Here is a 26,361-nt window from a genome sequence, read left to right on the forward strand (position 1 = left end):
TTGTCAGAGCACTGGATTTTCTGGAAATGAAACACGTGAAAGTGAAACTGCTGATTGAGGCATGCATGATGATGTAAGGCTTCAATTGACTGATTCATCCGTGTGATGGTGGGTTGCTTTCTCTTCCTCCTTCCTGGAGACAGAGGATTTCCATTAAATAATCTTTTGTAAGAGACAGAGTATACTTCATTCTAACCCACAACCAATGCTGAACATTTAAGCTATGTTTTCCAGTTTCTGAGAACATCAGATCATTAGAACACTCTAGATGAGAACAGGCCATTCAGTTCAACAAAGCTCAACTAATTCTTCCAAAATAACATCAAATCGAGTTTTGAAGGTCCCTAACATCCTGCTGTCTATCACACTATTGGTAATATATTCCATGTGTCTATGGTTCTCTGTGTAAAGAAAAATATCCTAATGGTTTGTGCAAAATTTACCTTTAACAAAATTCCAATTGTGTCCCTAAGTTTCAAACAGGAGAGAATGCAAAGAATTAGGAAGCTACTAACACTCATTCATTGTACGCAACTGTATGTTTGCACCTTATTCTCCACCACCCCAAGGTGGACACCTGTGCTCAGCAATGTCCACCAGTCATTTTCCAACCTATGTACCCAATCAGTGAGAAGCCAACAATGGAAGAGCCAACTCTGGACAGGGTACCAGTCCATCACAGGGCACACCAAGGCAGACACTGCGTTCACTCATACTGGGCTTGTGCATAGTTGCCAGTTAACGTAGCTTTCCCATCTTTGGAATATGAGAAGAAAATCGCCACCACACAGACACAGTAACAACTCTTCACCAACAATACTTAGGCCCCCAACTTATTAGTAATTCATAAAAGTGAAAGAAGAAAATCTAACGTGTTGTTGAAACACAACAACAGGAAATAAACAATGCAGATGATTCATGATTCTCCACAATCTTACACAATAAAATGAACCGTTTAGTTGGCCCACTATTAATTGAAGAGGTAGACACCAGCAAGTGTATTTTGAAAACGCAGTGATGCAAATTTATAAAGTCAATGAATTCAAAGGAGTTTGGAGGTTGAAGAGTCACAAAAAATTGTAGTTTGGTATGGTTTAGAAAATATAATTTAAAGTAATAACAATGAAAAAAATAACCCTAACCTCAAATATTACCAATTCAGTTAAGGGGACAACTACAGTGAGGAGTATCAATGGGAGAGTAATCAGACATGAGTTTGGGGAGCCCTCTACATAATCTCCTTTACCAAAGTCTGGTCTTCACCTCTTGGGTTTGCCAATGCATGCACTGTGTCATGAAATAAACAGAAAAAAACTAGCATAACGTTTTGGGGAAGCTTCCCCATATAATCTCCTGCCTTGGAGAAGTTAAAAAAGAATGATATTGAAGGTCAGTTGTAAAAATTACAGTTGTCAACTAGGATATACAGATGCTAGTTTATATAATGATCAGACAGGAAATAGAATAGACAAAATGGCTAGTTGATATGACGTGAAAACTGGAAAAGTGACGTCATCGGGGGAGGACAGAAATGACGTCACCATGGGAGGATGGAAGTGACGTCATCGATGGATGGACAGAAACCAGGTAGGGAATTTGTTTTCTTCAGAATGGAATGGAAAAGTAAGCTTAGTCTTCTGTTGGTCTGTGGGAACTCATTTGCAGCCCTCTAAACTTCGTACTATCTTTTGGACCCTTTGGCTGCCCCCTAAGCGTATGTGTATGACACCTGTTTCGATCAATGGATATTTAATAAGACATTGTGATAAATAAAGAGCACAAAGACACACATTAAGTGTTAGGGAGCCTCCCCATACAACTGGCTGTAGGATCCAGTTCAGCAACAAGGTCAAAATAAATCAAACATTTGACAAAACAAATTGAGTTCTCAGAGCTTTTATGGAGTCGATAGCGGAAGTACAATTAACGGGGAGGAAGTAAAGTCAATAATGGAGGTGACGTAGAATGTAGTAGCTGGAGATAACGTCAGAAGCGGAGGGACGGAACTGAAGTCCTCAGGAGGAGACCGGAAATTATGTAATTCTACGGAACCGGAAGAGAAGTCTTCTTTATTGTGTAGAAGGAGGTGGATATTGGAGCGTTACGTCCGGTAGGAGCATTTTATTCTTGTGTCTTTTTGTAAATGAAAGGAGAAAAAAGCAATAGTGCCTCGTTCCGGTTATAGATCTCTCGTTCTTTCACGTGCTATCAAGCCCTTTGACTCTCCCCTATTCACGCATGCGTGACAACATCAAAAAAACAGTTGTTGATGCTCAGCATACTTGTAAAGGTTCCAAAACAACTTCTAAAGACCTGGAGCTTCACCAATTCACTGATACATTGTGTACACAAATACAAAATGCCATTGTTACTCTCTGCAGAAGGGGTTATCCAACAAAAAGCACTATAAGAATAAGATACTGTAGATAATATTCACAAAGAACTCCAGGTTAAAGTCTATCAACTTGCCAGCAGGACTTTCTTACACCTGCTAACATCAGTGCTTGTGAGCCCACCATTAAGGAAAAAAACTGAACAAGAATAAAGTGCATGGGAGGAAAGGAAGGAGTAAGACACTATTCTCCATGAAGAATATTGCTGCCCAGTTAAAGTTTGCTAAAGACCACTTGGATGAGCCAAAAGAAGAAATGGAGATATTTTGTAGATTAGTCAAACACAGAACATTTGGGTTTTCATGAGAAATGTTACATTTGGTGAACACCAACCTCTGCATTTCACCATAGGATCCTTATTTCAGCCATGAAACACTGTGATGACAGTATCATGATTTGGGCCTGGATGGTACCACAAGACCAGAACAGCTGACCATCATCAATGGAACTATAAATTCTGGATAGTAACAGAAAATTCCACAGTAGAATATCAAGGTGTCCATCCATAAACCAAAGCTCAGCACTGGGTCTTGCAGTAAGACAGTAACTTTAAACACACAAGTCAGTCTAACCAAGAATGGTTGGTGCAGAAGGAAATTTGATATTTTGTAGTGACCAAATCAAAGTCCAGACCTTAACACAATGGGAATGGTGTGGTAGGACCTGAAACAAGGAGTTAATGCAAGAAAACCCACCGATATCATTGAGCTGAATCAGTTTTGTAAGGAGAAAGGGGACAACGTGGTAATAAACAGCAGTTTCTGTAAATATTTCATTGAAGGCATTGCTCTTCGAAGGGGTCTCACCAGTTACTGAAACATAGATTCACATACATTTTCTAACAAAGACATTTAATCTTGGATCTTTTTGATCAATAAATGAGTGGAAACATACAACATTTTGTATATTTGTTTTATTTTACTCTCTTTATCTGTATGATGACTTAGATGAAGATCTGATCACACTTAAAGTAAAATGTATGCATGAATTAAAAAAGTTCTAAAGGGTTCACAAACATTCTTGTACCATGGAAGTTAGGACAAGCTTGGAGAAAGGTTGAGTGGTGATAGGTGCTTAGAAGCATCAAATATAAAAATGCTGTGTAAGTGGGAGAGGTCACTGGACCAAGCTGCATTTATCTGAAGAGGGTAGTAAGGGTTTCAATTATAAGGAATATCTGCCACAAACTGGCATCCACTTCAGCTTGTGTTCCTACCTTGCACCTGTGGTTTTCACGCAAGATTCAACAGTTACAACACAACTTGTTAGCTGTATATATGATGTGTGACAAAGCAGGTAATTAACCCATCTTACAGGGTTGGGACAACTGTTCAGTTCTGGGCTACAATACTTTATTTAGGGAATTAGTGTGCTTTTCCTACGCTCGTACCAGTTTTCACATCAGTAGGACAGTTCTATCCATCCATTCACTGAAGCCAGTTATTCCAGGTTTAGAAGTGTGTGAAGATGTAGTCTGTCCCAGAAATATCTGCAGCAAGGCGAAAATCAACCCTGAATGAGATACCAGCCTGTCCCATAACAAACACATCCACACTCCAAAGTTGCCCCTCGACTTTAACTGTACATGTTTGGGATGTGGGAGAAAAAAAGGAATATCTAAAAAACAAAGTTTGCAACGGCAGTCTCCCGACAGCAGTGCTCATCAACTGTGCCATCGGGCCAACTGATTACTCTGAACTGCCTGCAGTGTGGTGCCATGTATGACTGCGCAGTGACACACAGGTGTCTTATCAAGGACAAGCATCTTTGTTGTGGTCTTTAAGGCTTGTAAAGGCTTCAGCATCCCGAAAGGTGTAACCAAAAGTACTGCAAACAGTCTCCATGACAGAGAGAGAAACAATATCAGACTATTAAAGAAAGAGCAGGCCACAATGACAAAATGAGAAAAAGGAGGTCACTGGAGAGCAGGAGAGTATGCCCTATTATCCGGGAAAGAAATGTTCTAACATAGGATTCAAATAGACAAAGAATATGCAAACTGCAAAAAGACATGCAATCTTACCTCATGAGGCTAGACAGCTCAAGTCCAAGGCAATTAGAGGTCACGATGAGCAGTCATAACACCCTCTGCCAATAGCTGCAAGAAAGAGATCCCAACATTAGGGAAAATGGGACCATACTGCCCATTTATGGCTGACACCAAGGCTAAATGACCATTACTTACCTTCCTCTCTATAAGATGACATCAAGGCTAAATGACCAATACTTTCCTGCCCCTCTACAACAGGCAACACAAGTTCCGTATAAAGCCTCTGAGAAGCTATGGAGATTCAGCCCTTTAACAGCTACACAAGAATCATGGGACACCTCCAAGATGAAGCCAGAAATTACAACAGGGGGACTGAAAACAACTTGATGGTAAGCCTTTAGCCATTTTTTCAGTCAGAAACTTTAAACGGGGTGAATTTGGGTTACCCTTGGAAATTAAAGTGGTTTGATTCATTGATGATCAATTGAATGCCTAGGGGAGGATCCTCTTGTGAAGCTTAGAGCGGCTTGATTCATTGCCGATGGATTTAAGGTCCTTTGGGATTATCCCTTTGATGTAAGTGACTCAATCGATTAATAGTTAATGAAAGGTCCATTGGAAGTATTTGATGGGGGCCTTAGCTTCTGTATGGATAGTTTTGCCCCTTGAACACCTCAGCCTGCAAGACAGCATTCTAGCTAATCGTCCATGAGGAGGATCTAAAAGATGTGCCCATGACTCTGGGTGGAAGGTAATGAATGTGGGCCTTAAAAAAATATTATATCATATAGGCTGCTGTATGTTTAATATTGATATGCAGTGAGAAATATAAACCTGAAATAATATATCTCAGGAGTGGTTGTGGTTACATTCTTTTTTCTTCAAATTATCATGGTGCAGGGGTTGAGTGATTGAACTTAACCATAATTAATTGCATATAATACCAACATACTTAAAAACAAAAAACACTTTTGTGGAAAGTCCCCCTTTGAACATTTTGGGAGGAAAGTGGGTGAACCTTTGAGATAAATTTAGCTTGTGGGGGAGCAGTTTCAGAAAAATCACATTCATCTCAGTTTTTTTTTCTTTGTTAGCAGAAATCATTTTGCAGCAGGTATAAATTCATAAAACTGCATGTGCTTGAAATGTAAAGCATTGGGTCCCCACCAACGGCCATACCACATGAGCTTCAGAACAGGTCATCCTCTTAAACCTAATCAAGTTTGGGCCCAGCCAGTACTTGAATGGAAGGCCAACTAGGAAAAGCTTGGGTTGCTGCTGGAAGAGGAGTTGGTGAGGCCAGCAGGGGGTGATTACCCTGTGGGCAGGCAAAACTTTGGTCTCCCTTGCTTAAAATCTTCATTATTGTGAATAGTTAAGTGAACAGAGGATGAAGCCAAAAGGCATACAGTTAAAGATGACACATTTCTTTTCGGCATTTAATGCAAGAATAGCGTATTGTTTTTGTTCTGTAAAAGTGAACAGTAAAAAAAAGGAAAGGAGCACCATGCAAGTATTTGGGCAGCCCAAGATATTTGAGGTAGGTCTCAGCCCTTATTTAGCTCATTGAGGCTATGACTTGTTCACAGTCATCGTTAGGAAACTCCAAGTGATGCAAAGTGCAACGCTGTAAAAACTCTCTGACTCCTGACACCTTCTCCCAACAATCAACCGCTATGGTTTCCTCTAAGCAGCTGCCTAATTGATGCTCACAAAGCAGGAGAAGGCTTCGAGAAGATAGCAAAGCATTTTCAGATATCCGTTTCCTCAGTTTGTAATGTTATTTTAAAAATGGCAGTTAATAGGAGGTAAAGCTGTGGTCTGGAAGACCAAGAAAACTTTCGAGAAAGGAGAGAGAGGTTAGGAGCCTGTGCTGACATGCGCAACACATGACAAACCAACTCAGTATCCCAGATTAGGACCCGAGTGCAGCCATGCAACAGGTGACATCTCAGCACCACACTAGTTCAAATGGAGTGAAACAGTGTGAGGTATTCTTATGGTGGCTGGAGTTCCAATTCTGCCACCAACCCCCAGGTTGATCTTCATGCCTACATGCAGGGCTGGATGCAGATTAACGTCATACCCAGGATGGAGCAGTTGCAGGTTAAGGGCCTAGCTGAAGGGCCCAACGAAGTAGAGTCACTTTTGGCGTTTATGGGATTCGAACTGGCAACCTTCTGATTACCACTGCAGATCCCTAACCTCAGAGCCACCACTCCGCCCACTCTAGAAAGGCAAATAAAAATCCCTCCTTGACTGCAAAAGACCTTCATGAAGATGGTGATGTTTGCCAAGATAGATAGATAGATAGATAGATAGATAGATAGATAGATAGATAGATAGATAGATAGATAGATAGATAGATAGATAGATAGATAGATAGATAGATAGATAGATAGATAGATACACTTTACTGGGTTGCACCATTCCTCATAGAATCATTGCTTGACAATGAACCATTTAATTCTGTGACAGGATCTTTACATATCAGTTGTTCCAGCTTTGAAAAGGTTCTTAACATGTGGAAAAAACAGAAATATGTCATGTAGGTGTGACCTAGCAGGACCCAACAGATGAGGAAAACCTGAACTTAGCCTGAGTTATTGTAGGTAGAATGATCCATCCATCCATTATCCAACCCACTATATCCTAACTACAGGGTCACGGGGTCTGCTGGAGCCAATCCCAGCAAACACAGGGCGCAAGGCAGGAAACAAACCCCAGGCAGGGTGCCAGCCCACCACAGGGCACACACGGGACAATTTAGAATCGCCAATGCACCTAACCTGCATGTCTTTGGACTGTGGGAGGAAACCAGAGTACCCGGAGGAAACCCATGCAGATATGGGGAGAATATGCAGGGAGGACCCGGGAAGCGAACCCGGGCCTCCTAACTGCGAGGCAGCAGCGCTACCCACTGCGCCACCATGCCGCCCCTAGGCAGAATGAGTCCTTTTAAAACCAGAAATATGTCGGCATTTCACAAATCTGTTATCAGACTGTTCATTGTTATTTATGGAGCTTGTTAAAGAGCTAAATAAATGCTCTTTCTGGAACCTTCATGTGGATGGATCTTTTTGAAACCAAAAATGGTTCCCCTGTGGCATGACCCTGAAAAATGACTCTGGTACCTTTATTTCAAGAGCATTAATCCTAATGAAAAAGTAGATTTAGAAAATGTAGAAACTTGTTTTCTAAGAATAGCAGCCTTGGTTACTGTATTGCACTGTTGATCTCCCCAGAAAACACCCCCTAAAATCCCCATTGATCACTAAACTTCAAAAGAAAAAATACATGAGGCAAAATAATGACAAGAATTACAAAACAATGCCTTAAATATAAGTAGATTTTCAAATGCAAATATTTATATTGTTTACAAATAGGTATGCATAAATATATATATATTGTGAAGGATTGCCGGCTTTCTACTCCGGCCCTCACCCCCAGGCCGCCAGGAGGAGCTCTCCCAGCAGCGTGGACGTGCCCCGAGTTCCAGCAGGGCCTCATGGACTATGTAGTTTTTATACACAGCCCTGCTGGATACCTTGGGGGCCACCGGGAGTCGCTGTAAGGGGGCTCGTGGACTCTTATGTGCCCTATAACCCGGGAGTACGTCACGGTCACGTGACAGGAAGGAACGACGTGCTCCCGGGGTGAAGAAAAGCACTGTTTACCCTGACCCGGAAGGGAAAAGGAACTGTGGACTGATTGGACAGAAACACTTCCGGGTCAGGGGATATAAAAGGACGATGGGAAATCCCAGACGTTGAGCTGAGCTGGGAGGTAGGGTGGCAAGTGTCTGGGTGAGGAGGAAAGAGTATTGTTTGTAGAGAACTGTGGTTTATATGAGTGTGGAGTGGAGGGTGCTTTGTGCACTGTATAATACTGAAATAAATAGTGATTATACTTTCACTTGGTGTTCAGAGTGGTACCTGAGGGTTCAAGAGGTGGACCACGCCTCTATCTGCTACAATATATATATATATATATATATATATATATATATATATATATATATATATATATATATATATATATATATATATACATATATATATACAGTATATGTATATATATATATATATATATATATTATGGCGGGTGGCTGGGTCCCATGCCCGGCTGGGACGCCCCTGCTGCATATTTACCAGGGGAGCAACCTTGGGCAACTCAATACATCCCCCGGGACGCTTGGTGGCAGCCCCCCTGGCAGACGATGGTGCCTCAGTTTCCCGCAGGGCTTCATGGGAGATGGAGTTCTCCACAGCCCTGTTGGCATCTGGTGTGGCCGCCAGGGGGTGCTGCATGGGTCCCTGAGCCGGCCTGGACAACTCTACAGCCCTGCCCGGAAGTACAATCAGAGGCAGGTGATCAAGCACTTCCGGGTGGGCTATAAAAAGGGCCAGCAACCACCACTCAGGAGCCGGAGTTGGAAGGTGGAGGACGAAGCTAGACGAGAGGAGTGGTGGTGCCAGGAGGAAAGGACTGTGTTGTGTGCTTATTTGGCCTGTGTTGTGGCTGGGGGGTTCATGGGGAAGACGTGCCCTCCAGCTGAAGAAAAATAAAGTCTTTCATGTGTTTTATACATGCCTCAGTGTGAGTCTGTGTCGGGTCAGGCTCAATATAGTGCCTTTTATCATAATATGTATATTTTTTTTGGCTAGCTGTTACCTAGCACCCTTGTGGGCTGGCAGGCTGAAATGAGAAGACTTTTCCATGGGTGTTCGTTTCTCTGTATAATGATGACCTCATACTCTCCTTTCACTTTAAATTATGTTAAAAGCAGATGTGCAACTCTTCCTGGAACACAACGTCGGCATATCACGTGTCATGCAAATAAGGCATCTTAGAATTGTGCCTTTCTTTTTTTTTTCTCTACACTAGACTTCCTAAAATTTGCAGAACTGGTGAGGTAATACCTTCTCAGCTTCTCATCAGCTGTGAGAAATCCCGCCAGGTCCTACCCTCCGTAGCAGTGGTCCTTATTGGTGCCAATCTGTCAAAAACGCTGAAGCACAACTAAGAACGATAAGCGATCTTTTAAATGTTACTGTAATTTGATCTCCAGTGGCTGGGTTTCATTGTATATCTAATAAATGCTGTTGGCCCATCATTCCACTATAGCACATCTGGAAATTAGGGGGGCTTGTGTATGGGCTGCCGATGAGGGTAATCCCATCCCAAGACTGCAAGCTAGTGAGCAGAGGGTTTCTTCCCCGCCAACTCTCCACCCGCGTAGTTGTTTCTTTTGTCAGGCTTCCTGAACATTGTAAACCACCGCCACGCAGTTGCAATGCAAAATGTCACCTTACTGTACTGTTCAGTTTTCTTTCACAATTTTAATTTGAAAATGTATGTACTACTATGAGAAGCAGCTTATAAAATTATACATTTTACTAAAAGCCATGAAGAACAGCTATATCTTCTCAGGAGACACTGAATGCCACAGTGGAGTACTTAAGGCACTCTGGCCAGATGTTAAGTAAAGAATTAAGAAGAGACTGTACAAATATCAGCTCCGAGCAAACACACCCATATATATGACAGCAGCTGCTTTGCATTCAGTACGTCTCGACTCGGCCACTTGGAGGTCACTCGAGGGTATCAAGGCACAGTCGTGGTGTTTAATAGCAGCTCTCGTGGAGAATACAAGAGACAATCATAAGATGTGAGCGTTTATAGCATATAGAAAAAAGCACACACACGCTGGTGTCTGCTCACAGATGATATATGACATATCATATACAACTCCAGAAATACACACTGACCAGCCACTTTATTATAATATAGGCACACCTTGCTAGTACCGAATTGGATCCCCTTTTGCCTTCGGAACCCTCCCTAATTCTTTGTGGCATTGATTCAGCATGGAGCTGGAAGCAGTCCTCAAAGATTTTGGTCCATATTGTCATGACACCATCACGCAGTTGCTGCAGATTTGTTGGCTGCACATCCATGATGTGAATCTCTCATTCCACCACATCCCAAAGGTGCTCTACTGGATTGAGATCTGGTGACTGTGATTTCCATTTGAGTACAGTGAACTCATTGTTATGTTCAGGAAACCTTTTTGAGATGATCTGAGCTTTGTGACAAGGTGCATTATCCTGCTCGAGAGTAGCCATCAGAAGATGGGTGCGTTGCGATCATAAAGGGATGGATATGGTCAGCAACAAGTATAGGCTGTGCCATTTAAACAATGCTCAGTTGGTACTATAGGGGCCCAAAGTGCACCAAGAAAATATCCCCCACACCATTACACTGCCACTACCAACATGAACCAAGACAGGATGGATCCATGCTTTCATGTTGTTGATGCCAAATTCTGACCCTGCCATCCAAATGTCGCAGCTAAAGTCAAGATTCATCAGACCAGGTAATATTCTTCCAGTCTTCTCTTGTCCAGTTTTCGTGATCCTGTGCAAATTGTAGCTTCAGTTGTCTATTCTTAGCTGACAGAAGTACCACCCAGTGTGGTCTCCTGCTGCTGTTACCCATCTGCTTCAAGGTTCAATGTGTTGTGTGTTCAGAGATGTTCTTTGGTTGTAATGAGTGGTTATTTGAGTTATTGTTGCCTTTCTATCAGCTCAAACCAGTCTGGCCATTCTTCTTTGGCATCAACAAGGCATTTCACCCAGAGAACTGACACTCACTGGATATTTTTCCTTTTTCGGACCATTCTCTGTAAACCCTTGGTTGTGCATGAAAATCCCAGTAGATCAGCAGTTTCTGAAATACTCAGACCAGTCCATCTAGCACCAACAACCATACCACGTTCAAACTCCCTAAAATCACCGTTCTTCTCTGTTCTGATGCTTGGTTTGAACTTCAGCAGGTCATCTTGACCATGTCTACATGCCTAAATGCATTGAGTTGCTGCCATGTGATTGGCTGATCAGATATTTGCATTAACAAGCAGTTGAACATGTGTACCTAATAAAGTGGCCAGTGAGTGCATATGCGCAGTTGCACACGGAAATAAATTTCACTATACAGTGTCAACTAAAGCAGAGCAGACATGTAGGAATCATTGGCACAGTGATTAATGTTGTTGCACAACATCTCCAGGTAAGCAGGTTCAAAACCCAAACCTTGTTGGTGCTAGTATGTTCTTTTTGAGACTACATGGCATTCTTTTAAGCAGGCTCTGGTTTTCCTCCCACATCCCAAACAAATGCATCTTATTTTATTGCAGTTAGTTGCACTGTAATGGGTGTGTGACAATAAAGAGTGGATGTTCCAGATTATTGACTGCTTTTGTATCCACTGTTGGTTTCTGCATTGTATCCAATGCTGTCAGGATGGCCTCTGCTCAAATGCAACCCTAAAACAGAATTATGTGGGTTCTGTAAATTGATGGATGGATGGAGTGTTGCAGTTGTTGTTTGCAAGAGCCAGGAAGTATTTTTGATCTCTTCCTGTCCTGAGTCATATACAAAGCCTAAGCTCTGACTATTCTAGTGACCTCATGTACGAAAATAAAGTGAGGCCGCACACCACAGCTCAGTAACTGAAAGGCTGGGAGATAGCTTGGGATAAAGCTCTGTGGCAGGGTGATCACTCTCCTATTGGTGTTTGAAACAAAACGGGCTGCAAAAAGGAAAAAGAGGCTTTTAAAATTAAAAGGTAAGTAAACCACAGGCGAGTACTGTAAATGGGGACTTTAAGCCCTGCTTATTCTGACTCAGTGGGACAGCAGGGTTTGTTTCTTTGTTCATTTTGCTTCCGGCTTTGGCACTACATGTGTTCATCAGTTCTCCTATTGTTCAACAATGACATTTTTTTTTTAGATCTCCAGGAGGATTGCCAAATGAGTGGAGGAATTTTGTCCCAGGTCAAAACAGACTTTTAAGATGTCCCGTTACTCATTTTCATGTACATTAATAGAACAAACAGTGCAAGTAGTATTCAGTTCATGTAATACAGTAATTGGGTGCTGCCCTTAGGCCACAAGATAGTCCAATAAATAAATTCCACAAAGTATCTCTATCTAGATAAGTATATCAACAGTAAGAATAAGAAAAAGCCACTTCATTTAGAATGGCTTATACTTTGTATAAGAACACTGACCACATTCTGTAAAAATATATATAAAGTAGCCCAAAGAGCCAATATGTGGAGAATGTACAAGTAGTAAACTGTCTTCATTCATGTATATACAGTATACAATAATTAATTTTCCCGCAAATTAAAAATAATAATAATAATGCTGGAATTCCCCAAGCTCCAGAGTACTTCTTATGAACTGTTGGAGAGAATTACATTTTAGTATGGTAATACAGTCACCTGAAATTTCACTGGACAAAGTACATTTATTTATTTGGTTGATGCCTTTATCCAAGGTAACTTACAACATTTATAATACAATTGGTTACATTTCTTTTTGGTTTTCCAATTGTAGTACAAGCAGATCAAGTGACTTGTTCATGGTCACACATTGTCGGTAGTGGAATTTGAACCCACAACCTCTGAGTTTGAAGTCCAAAGGCTTAACCACTACAACACACTGCCTAATAAGTAATAGTTGTAATAGTGGTGGTGGTATAAATGTACAGTAAAAAATCTTACTTGCATGTCTGACCAACAGGCAACATATTACCTTTCTCTTGCATAATGATAAGCAATAATTTCTCTCTATTATAAAAAAAAAACTTGGGATGAGACGTGATCTTTTGAAGAGAGACAGAGAGACACTTTCACATCCCGCGAGACATGCAAGTCACGTCATACTTACAACCTTTGGAAGCAAATCCTGTGATACACATGCAGAGCAGGTTAGAGATAATGGAAGTCTCAAAAAAATGAGAGTAAAGATCGCATTAGCGCAAACGAATGGAAAATATTACTCTGAAATAACAGAACCACAAAAAGAGATCGAATAGTGTTTGAGGATGTCTGGGGGAGAAGAGAAACAAGGCAGTGACTTTAAAACGTTTGAACGCCACACGAGATGCAGATCACGCGGCACGGGAGCAGCAGGTAGTAGTTAAAAATTTGTTTTGTTTCCCATTGTATCACCGCTTAAGAGGGGTTTCAGAGGAGCAGCCGCATCTCCTTGGGGTGCATTCAGCCCCCCTTTTTACAACGGCGTGTAACGCTTGGTGTATGGGGGGGGGGGGGGGGGGGGGGTGTTTGGCAAGTGAAGCGAGCATGGAGCGAAGCCTACTAGTATTAAAAAAACAACTTTGAAATTCATTATATCTATAAGAAAACCCACATCAACTTACCTGATTTATACCTTACCTCTATCACCATACCACATGCACAGTGATACCAATCCTGAAAAGCAAACCAGTGTAGTTAGTACTAAGATAGATAGATAGATAGATAGATAGATAGATAGATAGATAGATAGATAGATAGATAGATAGATAGATAGATAGATAGATAGATACTTTATTAATCCCAAGGGGAAATTCACATTCTCAGGCCACTAAGCTGTGTGGAATCTTTATCTAAATTATTTATATGAGCCGCACGTCCTTTGAGACCAACCATTACTGACTGCCATTGCTCTCACTCACTTATAACCCAGTATACTGTAGCATTGCTTCCATCCATCCATCCATTATCCAACCCACTATATCCTAACTACAGGGTCACGGGGGTCTGCTGGAGCCATTCCCTGCCAACACAGGGTGCAAGGCAGGAAACAAACCCCGGGCAGGGTGCCAGCCCACCACACAACATTGCTTATTATCTGCTAAAAATATGTCTGTCCCTGTGTATAAACCAATGATAATATATTATGCCTCACACTGGGTCGACTGCACCTTCAAATTCGTTGTTCCTTTGTAAAAGTGAAAGTATTTTTCACTAGGAACCTGTAAAAATGGAAGAGACTATAGCCACTGCTTCCAAAATAACAACAAAATATTAAATGAATACACTCTTGACAGAAAATTGTTGCATAACAAAAGACGTGGTGATACTAAGTATTTGGAAAATGAAACCCCCAATCTAACTTTACATTATTGTACATGCAACAGATAACAAACTAAAATGCTGACTTTAACATTTCAGGTAGCCAATTGAAAAACTTGTCAAAAGAATGATTTGGGACAGTCAGTCACAACATACTGTACTGTATAATGCAGCATCACAGGGTATTTCTAATATTATCATACAAGGATTATACTCCATAAGCTACTTAATGATGACCTGCAGATCTGTCAGAAATAAAAAGTAAGCCAACTTTGGTAACTGTCCTGGGACCACCTCTAACTGTGCTGGTTCCAGGAGCATTCAAGGAGCATTGAAGGAAAAATGATTACAGCAAGTTAAACCTGTTGATGAATTCTATAAAGTGCACAGTGAGTCACATTATGAGTGTGCTTAAGCCACTCCATTCAGGCGATCTTGGACAAGTTATGTGACTGTAGTGTTTGATCATGTTATTTTAAGAATATACTAATATAGACACACCCAAATGGTATGTGCAGTAAATGCAGTCATATCATTTGCAATGTCACATGAGTATGTAAAAAGTATAGCTGATGAAACTATACTATGAAAACATTAATGTGATTGGCAGGCTATTTTTATAATGATTTTGGCATCTGCATTTTTTGTTACAGTATGTGTATGTGTGATGTGGTGGGAAAGTAGTATCATATTTTTTTTCCACTTGCACTCCTGTATATCCAGACAACGTAATAGAACACTCTTAGATCCATGTAATCCAATTCAGGGCCACGTGTCCTGTCTATTTAGAAAAGTAGCATGCATCTAGCATATATATATAGAGAGAGAGACATGAAATATGTTTATTATCATCCTGCTCAAAAACAGATCATCAGTAACTGCTCTCTACACAGTTTCTGTCCATCTATTACGTTGAATCACAATTACACAATATGCATGTAGCATGTAATTATTTGAAATGCAGTTTCAAACAATATGTTAAAAGGTTACGTCTGTCCTAATTTCGGCTCATTTCGAATGATCACCATTTACATGTGCAAATAAAACGTTTTATCCAATACAGTCCTGCACAAAGAGAATTGTAGATCCTTTATAAAAACGACCATTGTGTACATACGGTATCATATACAGTATTCAGCACAGTCTTTACATCATGTATAGAAAAGCAAGTAGCTCCCAATCCAATCCTCAATGCAAATTCCTCATTTATAGTGCATACAGATAAATATGGCTCACAGACAATTTTGCACCACAAACTACACCGCAGATTTATTCACATCGAACAGAGACAGCACGCGACGCCCACCCTTAACACCAAGAAACATTCTCACGTCCTACCACGACAGCAACGCATGCGCGCACCTGCCGTTGCAGAATGTTGCCTCAGCAGCGCGCGGCGGCGTGACGTCACACAAGGCGGGACCAGGGTGTTGCAATCCGTTGTTTCGAAGCGCCGCTCTCTCCCTCCATTATCGAAGTTTGCATCAGCCGGGCAGCTAGTAGGGAGAGGGTGGCCCTGGGGATTCTGTTGTCCCTCTGTCTCTCTCATTGTCTGGTCAATGATTTCCTGAATTCGCTACCCGGCCCCTCAACACTGGGATTTCTTTTTCTGGAACGCTCGCACCGCCACCGCGAGGGGCCTGAATTGATCAGAGACAAGGTGGGTTACCTTCAGCTTATTGTCTTGGTGGTGTTTTATTTGCCGAGATATGGAAAGGTGTATTGGGGGCGAAATGTCCACTTTTCCTGGCCAGATCCCGTACAGTGTACATGACGACATGGAACTGTAGGGACACGTGCGTTTATCGAAGCGGAGCGACGTAATATGTGCGCATTTATTCGAGTGTGAAAGAGGGGTAAACGATAGATACGCTTGTGTGCCCTCGTGCGTCTGTCTCCAAGCCGGGACACGGAGTACCAGGCAGAAAGGGATCGAAAAACGGTTCAGATTGGAAATAGAATGTGTACCAAAGCCCAGCGTCTCTATAACATACAAGATTTCTGAAGAAGGAAGGTGAAAAGTGGGCATATATCCGCGAGTATCCGACCTGGAGACAATCGCCTCTTGTGTTTGGTCACTGCTATATATTGTTAGTTGTGTGTGTGCGTTGTATGTATTGTGGTGGAGTACGGCTGTTGCGATATTTGTTCTTACCACGAACCCAGAGATGAAAAGACAATTCAGTAAGACTGTAAGACGTTCATTTTTGTTTCTAATTAGGTTTACGTCTCTATTACCTAAAATGTGCACCCATAACTCCCGAAGAGCGCTGTATAAGAATAATTGCCACACAATAGTTATGAAAATTATCTTTCTGTGCATGCACTCCCATGTGTTTTCCAGGAGCGCACCTAAAATATTCAGGATTGTCGACATTGAATGCATTGGTATTCGGAGACAGTACAACGTCCACTGCCACAGATACACCGTTTGATTTGGTTCTTATGTGGCGTTCTCAGTAGTGGATACTCAGTGTTGCGCACGATTTCCGAGAAAATAAACATAAAGCGCAATAGTCCTGAAATGTAAATATCCAGATATTTAAATGTACGTTGGCTAGAATGTAGCCCTGTGGTGTTACCGTGATGAGGCCATTTTCGGGAGTATTGTATACAGGTGCATAGACACAAAAGTGAGGAGCAGTCGTTCATACTGGAAGAGAACGCGCTTGCAAATAGACAGAGTTGTTTATGTAAACAAAAAAGAAGTTATATTTTGATAACTGAAAGCATATTGAAAAGAGAAAGAGCTCTTAGTATAAGCATATTGCAGTGGTTGCGTGTACTTTCCGGATTCCTGATCAGGTGAGTGTGTGTGTGTGTTGTTAACAAGCCTACATGGTGTGGCACTGCTGACTCAAGTTGCTGCTGGGTCTGCGTGTGACTCAGTAGTTACTAAACACTGATGTTCCACTTACACTCCCATGAATGCTCATGCCCATGACATTTTTAAACAATGTACTTTATTGCTCTCTTTTTTTTTTTTTCGTTTCCAGATGAGTGTTAGCCTACAGATGGCATCCAGGACCCTGCAAAAGAAGCGTCTAGATTTGGAGGACCCTGCAGATGTTGAAGGGCCAAAACTCAAGCGTCCTCGGCTTGCACAGTTACCATCTCCAAGCCTAACACCGTGCTTGCAGGCCCCAATAGAGAGCCCAGTCGTAGAAGCAAAGAACCAAAGTATCTGCAGTATTGGACCCTATGTGCTACTGGAGGCCACAGAGGGTGCACAGTGCTATTGGGCAGTACACAGAAGCAGCGAGGAGCAGTACACTTGCAAGGTAAGGTCTTTGTTAAGCTCAACAATGATGCATGCTGAATTTTTGGGGAAAAAAAAGAATTGTAACATTTGTGTGTAGGGAGAAAGAGGGGGTGGGGATATTTTGTGGAAGAGGGTTGAGTAGAGAAGTAGGTTAGTTTTATTTAAGAGGGCACAAGTAGTCCCATGTGGTCTCCCATTGTATATTGCGGTTTGGATTCTTGTGGTTATTTTTTCAAAAGTAATAAAAGTTCTAAAATATATTATTAGTCAAATGTCTTGACCAGAGAAGGAACACTGCTGGTCCATTGTAATGGCCTATGACAAATAATTTAAAACAAAATGAAAGTGTTTCCTCTGTTGAAACTTTGGTAGATTTTGCTTAAACGTCTGTGAGTTTGGTATTTTGCTTTATTTTTTACTTGGAACCCCCCCCAACCCCCCCCCTTTTTTTGAGTTCAAAATTAGTAAAGTATGTTGCAATTTTCTTAGCCTGGGGACAGAACGCTCTGTGCATCTGGGCCATCTACTAACAACCTGTGGTCAGCTTTCAACTTTATTCTGTTACCTGCTGATTTTATGTGTAATTATGAAGAATTGTGTTTTCCACCACGTCCCGTTTCCATCAGACAATGACCCGTTTTTTGTTGATAGTATGTCGGGACTCAGTATGGGGTTTACTTCATTTGCAGCTTGAATTTTTATTGTGTGTTTGTCATTTAAAACAGAGGTTTTGAAATTTATTCAGAGGGGTGTTTTCCACTCTGTTGAAAGCATGTTTTTACATCAGTGCAGAATTTTAGACTCCTATTTTAATTTAAGTGGAATTTAAATTCCCTTTCAGAAAGACCACTTTTTGAAGAATATCTACAATATTTCATGCTTGGTAATAGTGTGATACATCACCTGTAATCAAGAAATTGACTGAATTTGTGTGGAAATATGGGAACTGGTGACATAATTTAATAAGGGTTTTATTGAAAAGTGCCAAACTAGGTAACTGGAATTGAATCTAGCATATGCTACAACCTTCTTAGCCATGTACGGCTTGCTTTTTTGATCCCATTTGCAGATTTTTGGTACCATGGAAGCAAGAAGTGTATTCTTGTATAGCAGTTTATTTCCTAACATTAGTCCTCCGATTACAACCACTGAATGAAAATCAGAAGCTTCTAGAATCTTTGGACAGAATTTCCAATGCTTCCAATTAATTATCTAATTCATGCATCTATTCCTCTTAACTAATTACTCTTGTAGTCTGTTAATGTTGTAGTGTTTGATGTTGTGACTGTATATGACACAGGTTAGAGCAGATACAAAGCACAGACTTGTAGTTTGCAAGTCTGCCATCTACATTTAGCTTAATATTTGACCACTCAAATCCTTTTTATTGTTTAATTCACTCTCCTTCTGGTTACATTTACACAGGTTTTTCCTATGAAGCGTTACCAGGAGCTTTTTGCCCCTTACGCCCGTTTGCCCCCTCATGAACACATTGGCAGAATTGAGGAAATCATCACTGGAGAGCAGAAGGTATACATGGTTTTCCCCAAAAGCCACGGTGACATGCACTCCCATGTGCGACTATCCAAGCGGCTCCCAGAAGCTGAAGCAGCGCCGCTCTTCAGACAGATGGCAGCAGCAGTGGCTCACTGTCATAGCCATGGAGTAATTCTCAGAGACCTGAAGCTACGCAAGTTTGTATTTGCTGATAAACAAAGGTGAGCTTACTCCTACTTAAGAAAGGTGTTATTCTGTGCAAGAACATAAAGGAAAGTACGCTGATAGCTATACACAGGATTAAAAGTGGGCCTTATTTGGACAGAACACAGGAGCACACTCCGAAAGGAACAAATGTGGGGCTTTGAAGGGTTTGAGGAGAAGCGTATCAAGTGGAAGACTAAAACACAAAGTTCTGCTTTGATTATCCTAGGTTCCTTGCTTGATTTGCAACTGTGCTGTTAAGATGTGTATTTTATTAAAAAGGTCAAGGAAGAAGCCAAATATTGTACAGTCATGAATTTAGGTACTTAATAGTATCGGAAAAGAAATGGTATTTAAGGGTATGCCATTCAGAAAGAACACTGACCACATTCTTGTCTGTTTTTATTAATTGTGTGTTTTTTTTCCCCCCCCTTTCAGAAACAAACTTGTTTTGGAAAACCTGGAAGACTCCTGTGTGTTGAGAGGAGAAGACGATTTGTTAACTGACAAGCATGGCTGCCCTGCCTATGTTGGACCAGAAATTCTTAACTCCAAGCATTCCTACTCTGGCAGAGCTGCAGATATCTGGAGCCTTGGCGTAGTTCTGTATACCATGCTGGTAGGACGCTACCCTTTCCAGGATGCAGAACCAGCTGCCCTTTTCAGTAAAATCCGCAGAGGCACTTACAGCATTCCTGAGTCTCTTTCCCCAAAGGCCAAGTGCCTCATCCGCTGCCTTTTACGTAAAAACCCTGCCGAACGTCTCAGTGCAAGTGAGATTCTTCTGCACCCTTGGCTTAACTCCAGCAATATGGCTACCATCAGCCCTAGCACAGGTCCAGTGGACAGCGTCTCTTTGGAACAGGTGGTTCCTGATTTTGAAAAATATAAAGATGTCGATTTTTTATAAAACTCACCTGAATTTAGCTTTATGCAGAGATGCAAACCTTTGTGTGCAATTTCGTTTACCTTCCACACTGTGAGATATACAAGTGGGGATAGTTGAGCTACTGTTTTGGATTTGTGGTCCTAGAGAAACTTGCATTCACATGAGAAGGACCTCCGCTGCATCACTCTTTACAACACAGGTGCTAAGGATGGGCAGAGTAAGTGCTACTTGGCCCCGCTCAGGAGTTTCTGGAGGTAATCATGTTTAACTTTTTCTTTCCAGTGCTGACCTCATGCTTGCATCCAGTGGAACTTTTTTTTACTGATCAACCATTTGATTGGATACAAACTTGCCAGTTTATGATTGTTCATTCCAGAACAGCACTTCTGTTTTCTGCTGGCCCACAGTTAAGAACCTTAGGGTTTTATCTGCATTGTAGCAGGTGCTTGCCGTCTTTCATCTTCTGAAATAATGCAGATGTTCTTATTTCAGCCTGGAATACTTGATGCCCTCAGCATTAATGTTTACAGAGAGATACTGAAGCAGACCAGTGTGCCTTTTAAGTGGAGGAATGCACACCTTCATGGATAACAGAATCATGCCGCTAACGTTGCTCCCTCTTTTTTAGACTACAGTCCTCAGGAAATGTGGCGTCTTGGATTTGACAGGCTATCACTGGCTCCTAAGGATGGCCGTACATGTAGTCTACCTCTTCTGGGCACACCTGTGGGTGCCGGATGTCTCTGTCTGTCAGTCAGTGCTGGGAAGGAGTAGCATTGGCAGAGTCGGTTCCATTTCTTGCTAGAATCCCCAGTGGCTGATTTTTAAAATATTGCAATGAGTGTAACAAAAAATAATTTTTATATTGTTGCGTGAATTACCAGGATCTGAACATTCATCGATTAAAATTCAGTTCAGCATTTCACTTTTAAATCAAGAAAAATGTATAATTAGGAAAAAAGTAACGAGAGTAAACGACACAAAACAAAGTGTTCACTAACAGTGAGTGTGGTGAATCCTAGATTGGATTGGTAATCGCAGCTCCCATTGTGAGACGCACACTATTGCTTAAGCTATCACTGCTTTTCTTTTCTTTTTAAGTTGCTGTGAAGTATACTTTGTTATGAGATGTGGTGTTAACAATATGGCTTTTTAAAATTTTGCTTGCATGCCTTTATACCGTTAGCTTTTAGTAGTAGGTTTGTTTTTTTTTCTTTTTCTTTCAAATCGGCATTAAACATTTCACAGTGAAACACTTTAATGGCAGACATTGTTTGATTAAATAGTTTGAATTAATTAGGCTTATGCATGTCAGTCTTACTTGGGAGAGAAACAGTAATTGAATCATAATGTAGACATACTGTTTTATGATGCTTAATATGAAACGTGCTATAGTGATTCTATGTATAGTACTTCTGTAACTTCCCACATCAGCAACTTAATGTTCCTTTAATTGTGACACATTGCTTGAATGTAAGGTCCACACCACAGTCTTGTATGCATTAATCATGTCAACTAACATGTTATGTTATATTATGTGAAGATGGCCAGTTTGCCCGGACACCAAATCTGTTTTTTGCTGCTGTATATCTTGTCGTGTGAACAAAAAACTAAACGTAACCAAAGTGTCAAACTGTTAAAGGGGAAAACTCGTGTTGATGTTTGTTTTGTTACTCCATATGGCTCATACAAATGTATGCATTTGTTGTAATATTATCAAGACTACAGAAGAGGACATTTTCATTTATAAACCGTACATTTCAGATCACAGCCTTGGGGATTCTGGAACTAAGCAAAAGCTATTGAGCACATTTTCATTGCCAATAATGGGATGTATCAGACATTGAATTTTTGATGACTGGCAGAAAAAGGGTGCCACATTTCTGGGGATGACTGCTTTTTAGTGGCAAAAGTATACCTTGTGAATTTGTAAATATTTTTTTATTTTTTATTTTGCAAACACTACATTTTGATTTAATGTATTTTTTTTCTTTATGGAAAGTATAATAAAAAATAAATAGCTTTGTATTGTCTTTGATTATTTCTCTCTTCCATGTGAGTAAGGGAATGGAATATAATCTGAATGTGGAGAGGCACAGGACCCAATAGAAACCAGAAGCAGCAGGAATATATTCCTTCTTTATTTCCAGTTTATTATTTGAATACCAGTTAACTGAATTTTCCTCCATTGCTTAAAATTAAAAGTAAGGCAGAACTAAAACCGGGGTTTTTCGCAATACTCTGTGGCCAAAATGGAACATCCAAATACACTATCATACTGTTTAGGTTTATGATTACTGTAAAGGTCTCACTGTGTGTACACTTGATGTAAAATTAATGTCACTTAGTAATTTTTTCATACAGCCAGGGGTTTTAAAGTCTTGTCCCATATACCGTGGGCAATCACAAAACCACTACTTCTTCTTTCGCTACTCCTCTAATCACAAAATTACCTATAGATTCAGTACTACCATAGACAATATGCATCTTTACCCTTCCCTGTCTGGCTTTGTGTTTTCTAGTGAGGAAGCAAAGGCTCGGCATTCCGTACGCCTTATTCCAAAATAAAAAAGGATCTACCAGGTTGAGTGAGAATTTGCTGCATCCACCGGCTTCAACAGTCTTTTCAGCTGCCTAGCGCTAAAGCGTGGGTCTGTTTGTGGGAGATCTGTTTACTCTTCATAAAAGCAACGATAGCAACACCAGTAGTACCCAGAAGTGTTCCTGTTGTTATCAGAGTGATGATCTAATCGTAGGTGTGACTATCTTAGAAATTCCCCAAAGGTTAATAAGGAAGTAGACTTGTTTATTTTTTGCCCTCTCTTCCAGCACAGACAGAGTGGCACTCTGTTTGAATTAGGTAATGCAATATTGCAAAAAATAGCTAAGCTTGTATATGAAGTTACAGCAACACCATGTGGTGAAACAGCATCTTTAATCATCTTTCCCAGCAAAGAATTAAAAAGTCATAATTTTTACTACCAAGCTAAAAAAAAAAGTTAAAAGAAACGTGATGTGATGAGTTCTTTGTCAATGAAGGTAAAATATTTGTATGCCGATTTTTGGGAAATCCTGTTTGATGAGCACTTAGGGCAGCCATCAATATGTTCCAACAAGCAGGACAGGTTTTTTTTTTTTTTTTACTGGAGGCTATTCATACAAAACCACCTGAGGCTTATAAAGCAAGCAGAGGAAAAGGCTTGTCTATTGCTAGGACTGCCCTGCTGCTTTTTAGCTTTCAAAGTGGCAGTGATTGACATCATGTCACAGACACTAAGGACTAATCCCTAAAGGTTATACAGGCATTTCTATTTAAACGTACCAAATTCTCAGCTGCATTCTAACACACTAATGTTAAAGTTCTGTACTCACCGTTTACAATGCTGTCATTTCCATGTGTTCTGTGAGTCATCGAAATACTTTTAAGAAAAGATTGTGTGCCAGATCAGTTCTGCTGTATTCCCTTTTAACTTAGATAAATTAAAATGAAGTTATCTGGAGAAGCGCTAAATGACTTAGATTAACTGACATCTTTTCTATTTCACAATAGTACTAGGGTGTTGTAACGTGTTAGCCATTATTAGTCAAGTAAAATGACACCTTTTATTGGCTAACTAAAAAGATTACAATATGCAAGCTTTTGAGGCAACTCGGGCCCCCTTCTTGATTACATCTTGCCTAAATGACAGGGCTTGCATATTGTAATCTTTTTAGTTAGCCAATAAAAGGTGTCATTTTGCTTGACTTCTCACTATTTCACAATAATAATGTATTACATTTAAATAGGACTCAAAAATTCTTTAAGTAGATAGTGGAGAACTGCTTTATCCACCATCAATTTGTTGCATCCACCCTCATGATGCAACAGCAGACATTCTTGAGCACCAGTATGCTCGCCACATGTTAGCTATTAGGTGGTGAAAGGATAAGATAGTTAGCCTTTAAGGGCTAGGGGATTATTAGGGGGCCAGAATGACTAGTTTGGCAATTTAGCCAGGATATTGGGAAACCCCCTACACCTTCTAAAGATGCACAGAGATCTTTTATGACCACAGAGAGTCAGAACCACGTTTTTATGTCTCATTAGAAGGACCGCCAATGTTTTCAGCACTATCTCCATCACCACACAGGGGCTTTGGAATCCACACACAGTCCATAGAATAAGTGCCACCTGCTGGCCTCACCAACAACAGCCACAGTTTTTCCAAGCTGATTTCCCATCCAAATATTGGTGGATTACTTGTTCTGAAGTGCAGGTGGTATGTCTGCAAGTCTAAGACCCAGAAAGCGACTGAGACAATACAGAATCAAGCACAATTTTTTGGGCAGATACTACAAATGAACAGAGCTGGACCAGGCCCAGTCACAAGCTTCTGGCAAGCAGTTTAAAATGCGACATGAGAAGGTAATGTGGTACAAATTAATATATTAGGTAAATTGGCCTGTGTGTGTATATGTGAATAAATAAGCAATGTGTTGGACTGGGGCCTCCTGGGTTTTAAATCCAGTGATGCTTGTATAGACACAGATGCACCACAACCCTGAACTGGATAAGTGGATTAGAAAATAGATGGCTTGATGAATGAGAAAAAATGCAAAACACAACCTCCATTATTTCTGTAATTGAACTCCCAAGGTAAGGTAATGATCTAAACACAGTGTTTTCGCTTATTCATTTCTCAAAGGGCAAAGCACATTTTTTAACGGATAAAAGGCATATGCAGGGTTCACAGCTATGATTGTTTTTGATCTTCTAATACAAACCCTGGCATGTGAAGTAAACAGTTTATTAATAAGTAGTAAAGCACACAGGTACCAGTCCACCAGGGGGCAGCAGGAAACCCTCCAAACAGGAGGAGCGAGTGGTGTAAAGAGCACTGAGGAAATCTTTTTTATTGCTGTACTTTGCTCCTTCTCCGACTTTATTTCATGTATAAATGATAGTTAATTGCAAACAACCCTTTGACTAGAGCCTTGGGTTGCTCTTCGTTCATTATGGAGGTTTGGATGAACTTTTGTTTACCTCCTAATGGTAATTTGGATTTTCCTCTGGTGGCTGCCATTTTATGAGACTTTGTTGTTTTTCTGAGAACATTAGAGTTCTCTGGCTATGATGTAAACTTGACTGAGAACAGGGCTGATGGATGTAAGGCCAAAGAGACTGTCATGACTAAGAGGTTCACATGGCTACATGTTCTGCCTGTGTGCTTAGCTTCCCTCATACTGGACTACTCTTTTTTTATATACTGGACACCATTAGGACCACAACACCACCTCAGTCTCTAATTGCCATTTCAGGCTTATACTGGAATAGAGATCCTAATCTAATAGCTTTTGCTACACTTCTAACTCACTGTCTCATCACACTCATACAGAAGAGTTCTGCTCCAATCTCTAAATGACAATGACAGCATGATGTGGCATACATTTTAAAACTCGAGTCGGAACAACTCAGAAGTTCTTCAATACACAAAAAACTTGTCATTTCACAATCAGCATTAAATAGTCTAAAGCTCTTTTGGAATTTTTAACAAGGTTTTAACTGTATCTGATCTATAAAATACGTTGTCCCAATAAGACACAGGAAACATCAAAGGTTTGGGGCAGCCACCCGTATAATATCCCTGGCTGCAAAATGGGTAATTTTGATGAGTTGTGAATGGTACAACATCCAAAACAGAACTGATTTGATAGTGAGAACATGGCGGCTTTAAAGGTCATTACAGAAAGTGGCGTCATTGGGACTGGAAGTGACGTCTTTAATGACGCCGGAACCGGAAGTGATGTCATCAATGCCATCGGAACCTAGCAGGATTTCCCATGGATGGTCTGCAGAGAACTGAGAGGGAAAGTTAGTGCAGCTCGCCACACGCTGGTCTGGTGTGGTACTACTAATATTCAGGCCCTCTATCTGCCTCCCAATCACACGTGTGTGACAACATGTAAATAGTATGTATCCAGTTATCCACCATCATCACCAGTCTAAGCCTATACTAGCTTCCTTGTCCATGGGAAAAAAAAAAAAAAACAAATTCACATCAAGGTGCATTTCTACTGGGCCTGTTTAGAGTCACCGATGAACCTAACATGAGGATGAGGAGAAAAAAATGAATATAATGAGTGAACCCAGCACAAGACATGAAGCAAGGACTCTGGAGCTGTGTGACAGCAATGCTAACCACTAATTGGTAATTAAAAA

The 26,361-nt window shown here is 40.8% G+C and overlaps 1 protein-coding gene across 1 annotated transcript; it reads left to right on the forward strand.

Moving 5' to 3' along the window:
• Positions 1–15,707: 15,707 nt before the first annotated feature.
• trib3 (tribbles pseudokinase 3) lies at positions 15,708–22,164 on the forward strand. Its single transcript, XM_028811988.2, has 4 exons — positions 15,708–15,970; positions 17,307–17,591; positions 18,998–19,290; positions 19,712–22,164. The coding sequence occupies exons 2-4, from the start codon at positions 17,307–17,309 to the stop codon at positions 20,181–20,183; spliced, it is 1,050 nt and encodes a 349-aa protein (XP_028667821.1). The 5' UTR covers positions 15,708–15,970; the 3' UTR covers positions 20,184–22,164.
• The last annotated feature ends 4,197 nt before the right edge of the window (positions 22,165–26,361 follow it).

Source organism: Erpetoichthys calabaricus, chromosome 10 (assembly GCF_900747795.2).
Source record: "Erpetoichthys calabaricus chromosome 10, fErpCal1.3, whole genome shotgun sequence".
In the NCBI taxonomy this organism is placed as follows: domain Eukaryota; kingdom Metazoa; phylum Chordata; class Cladistia; order Polypteriformes; family Polypteridae; genus Erpetoichthys; species Erpetoichthys calabaricus.

Excerpts from the sequence above, each read along its gene's own strand:
- trib3 (XM_028811988.2), top strand. The coding sequence starts at position 17,307 with ATGAGTGTTAGCCTACAGATGGCATCCAGGACCCTGCAAAAGAAGCGT. Across the intron at positions 17,592-18,997 it reads AGGAGCAGTACACTTGCAAG|GTTTTTCCTATGAAGCGTTA; the intron begins GTAAGGTCTTTG and ends ACATTTACACAG. Across the intron at positions 19,291-19,711 it reads GTATTTGCTGATAAACAAAG|AAACAAACTTGTTTTGGAAA; the intron begins GTGAGCTTACTC and ends CCCCCCTTTCAG.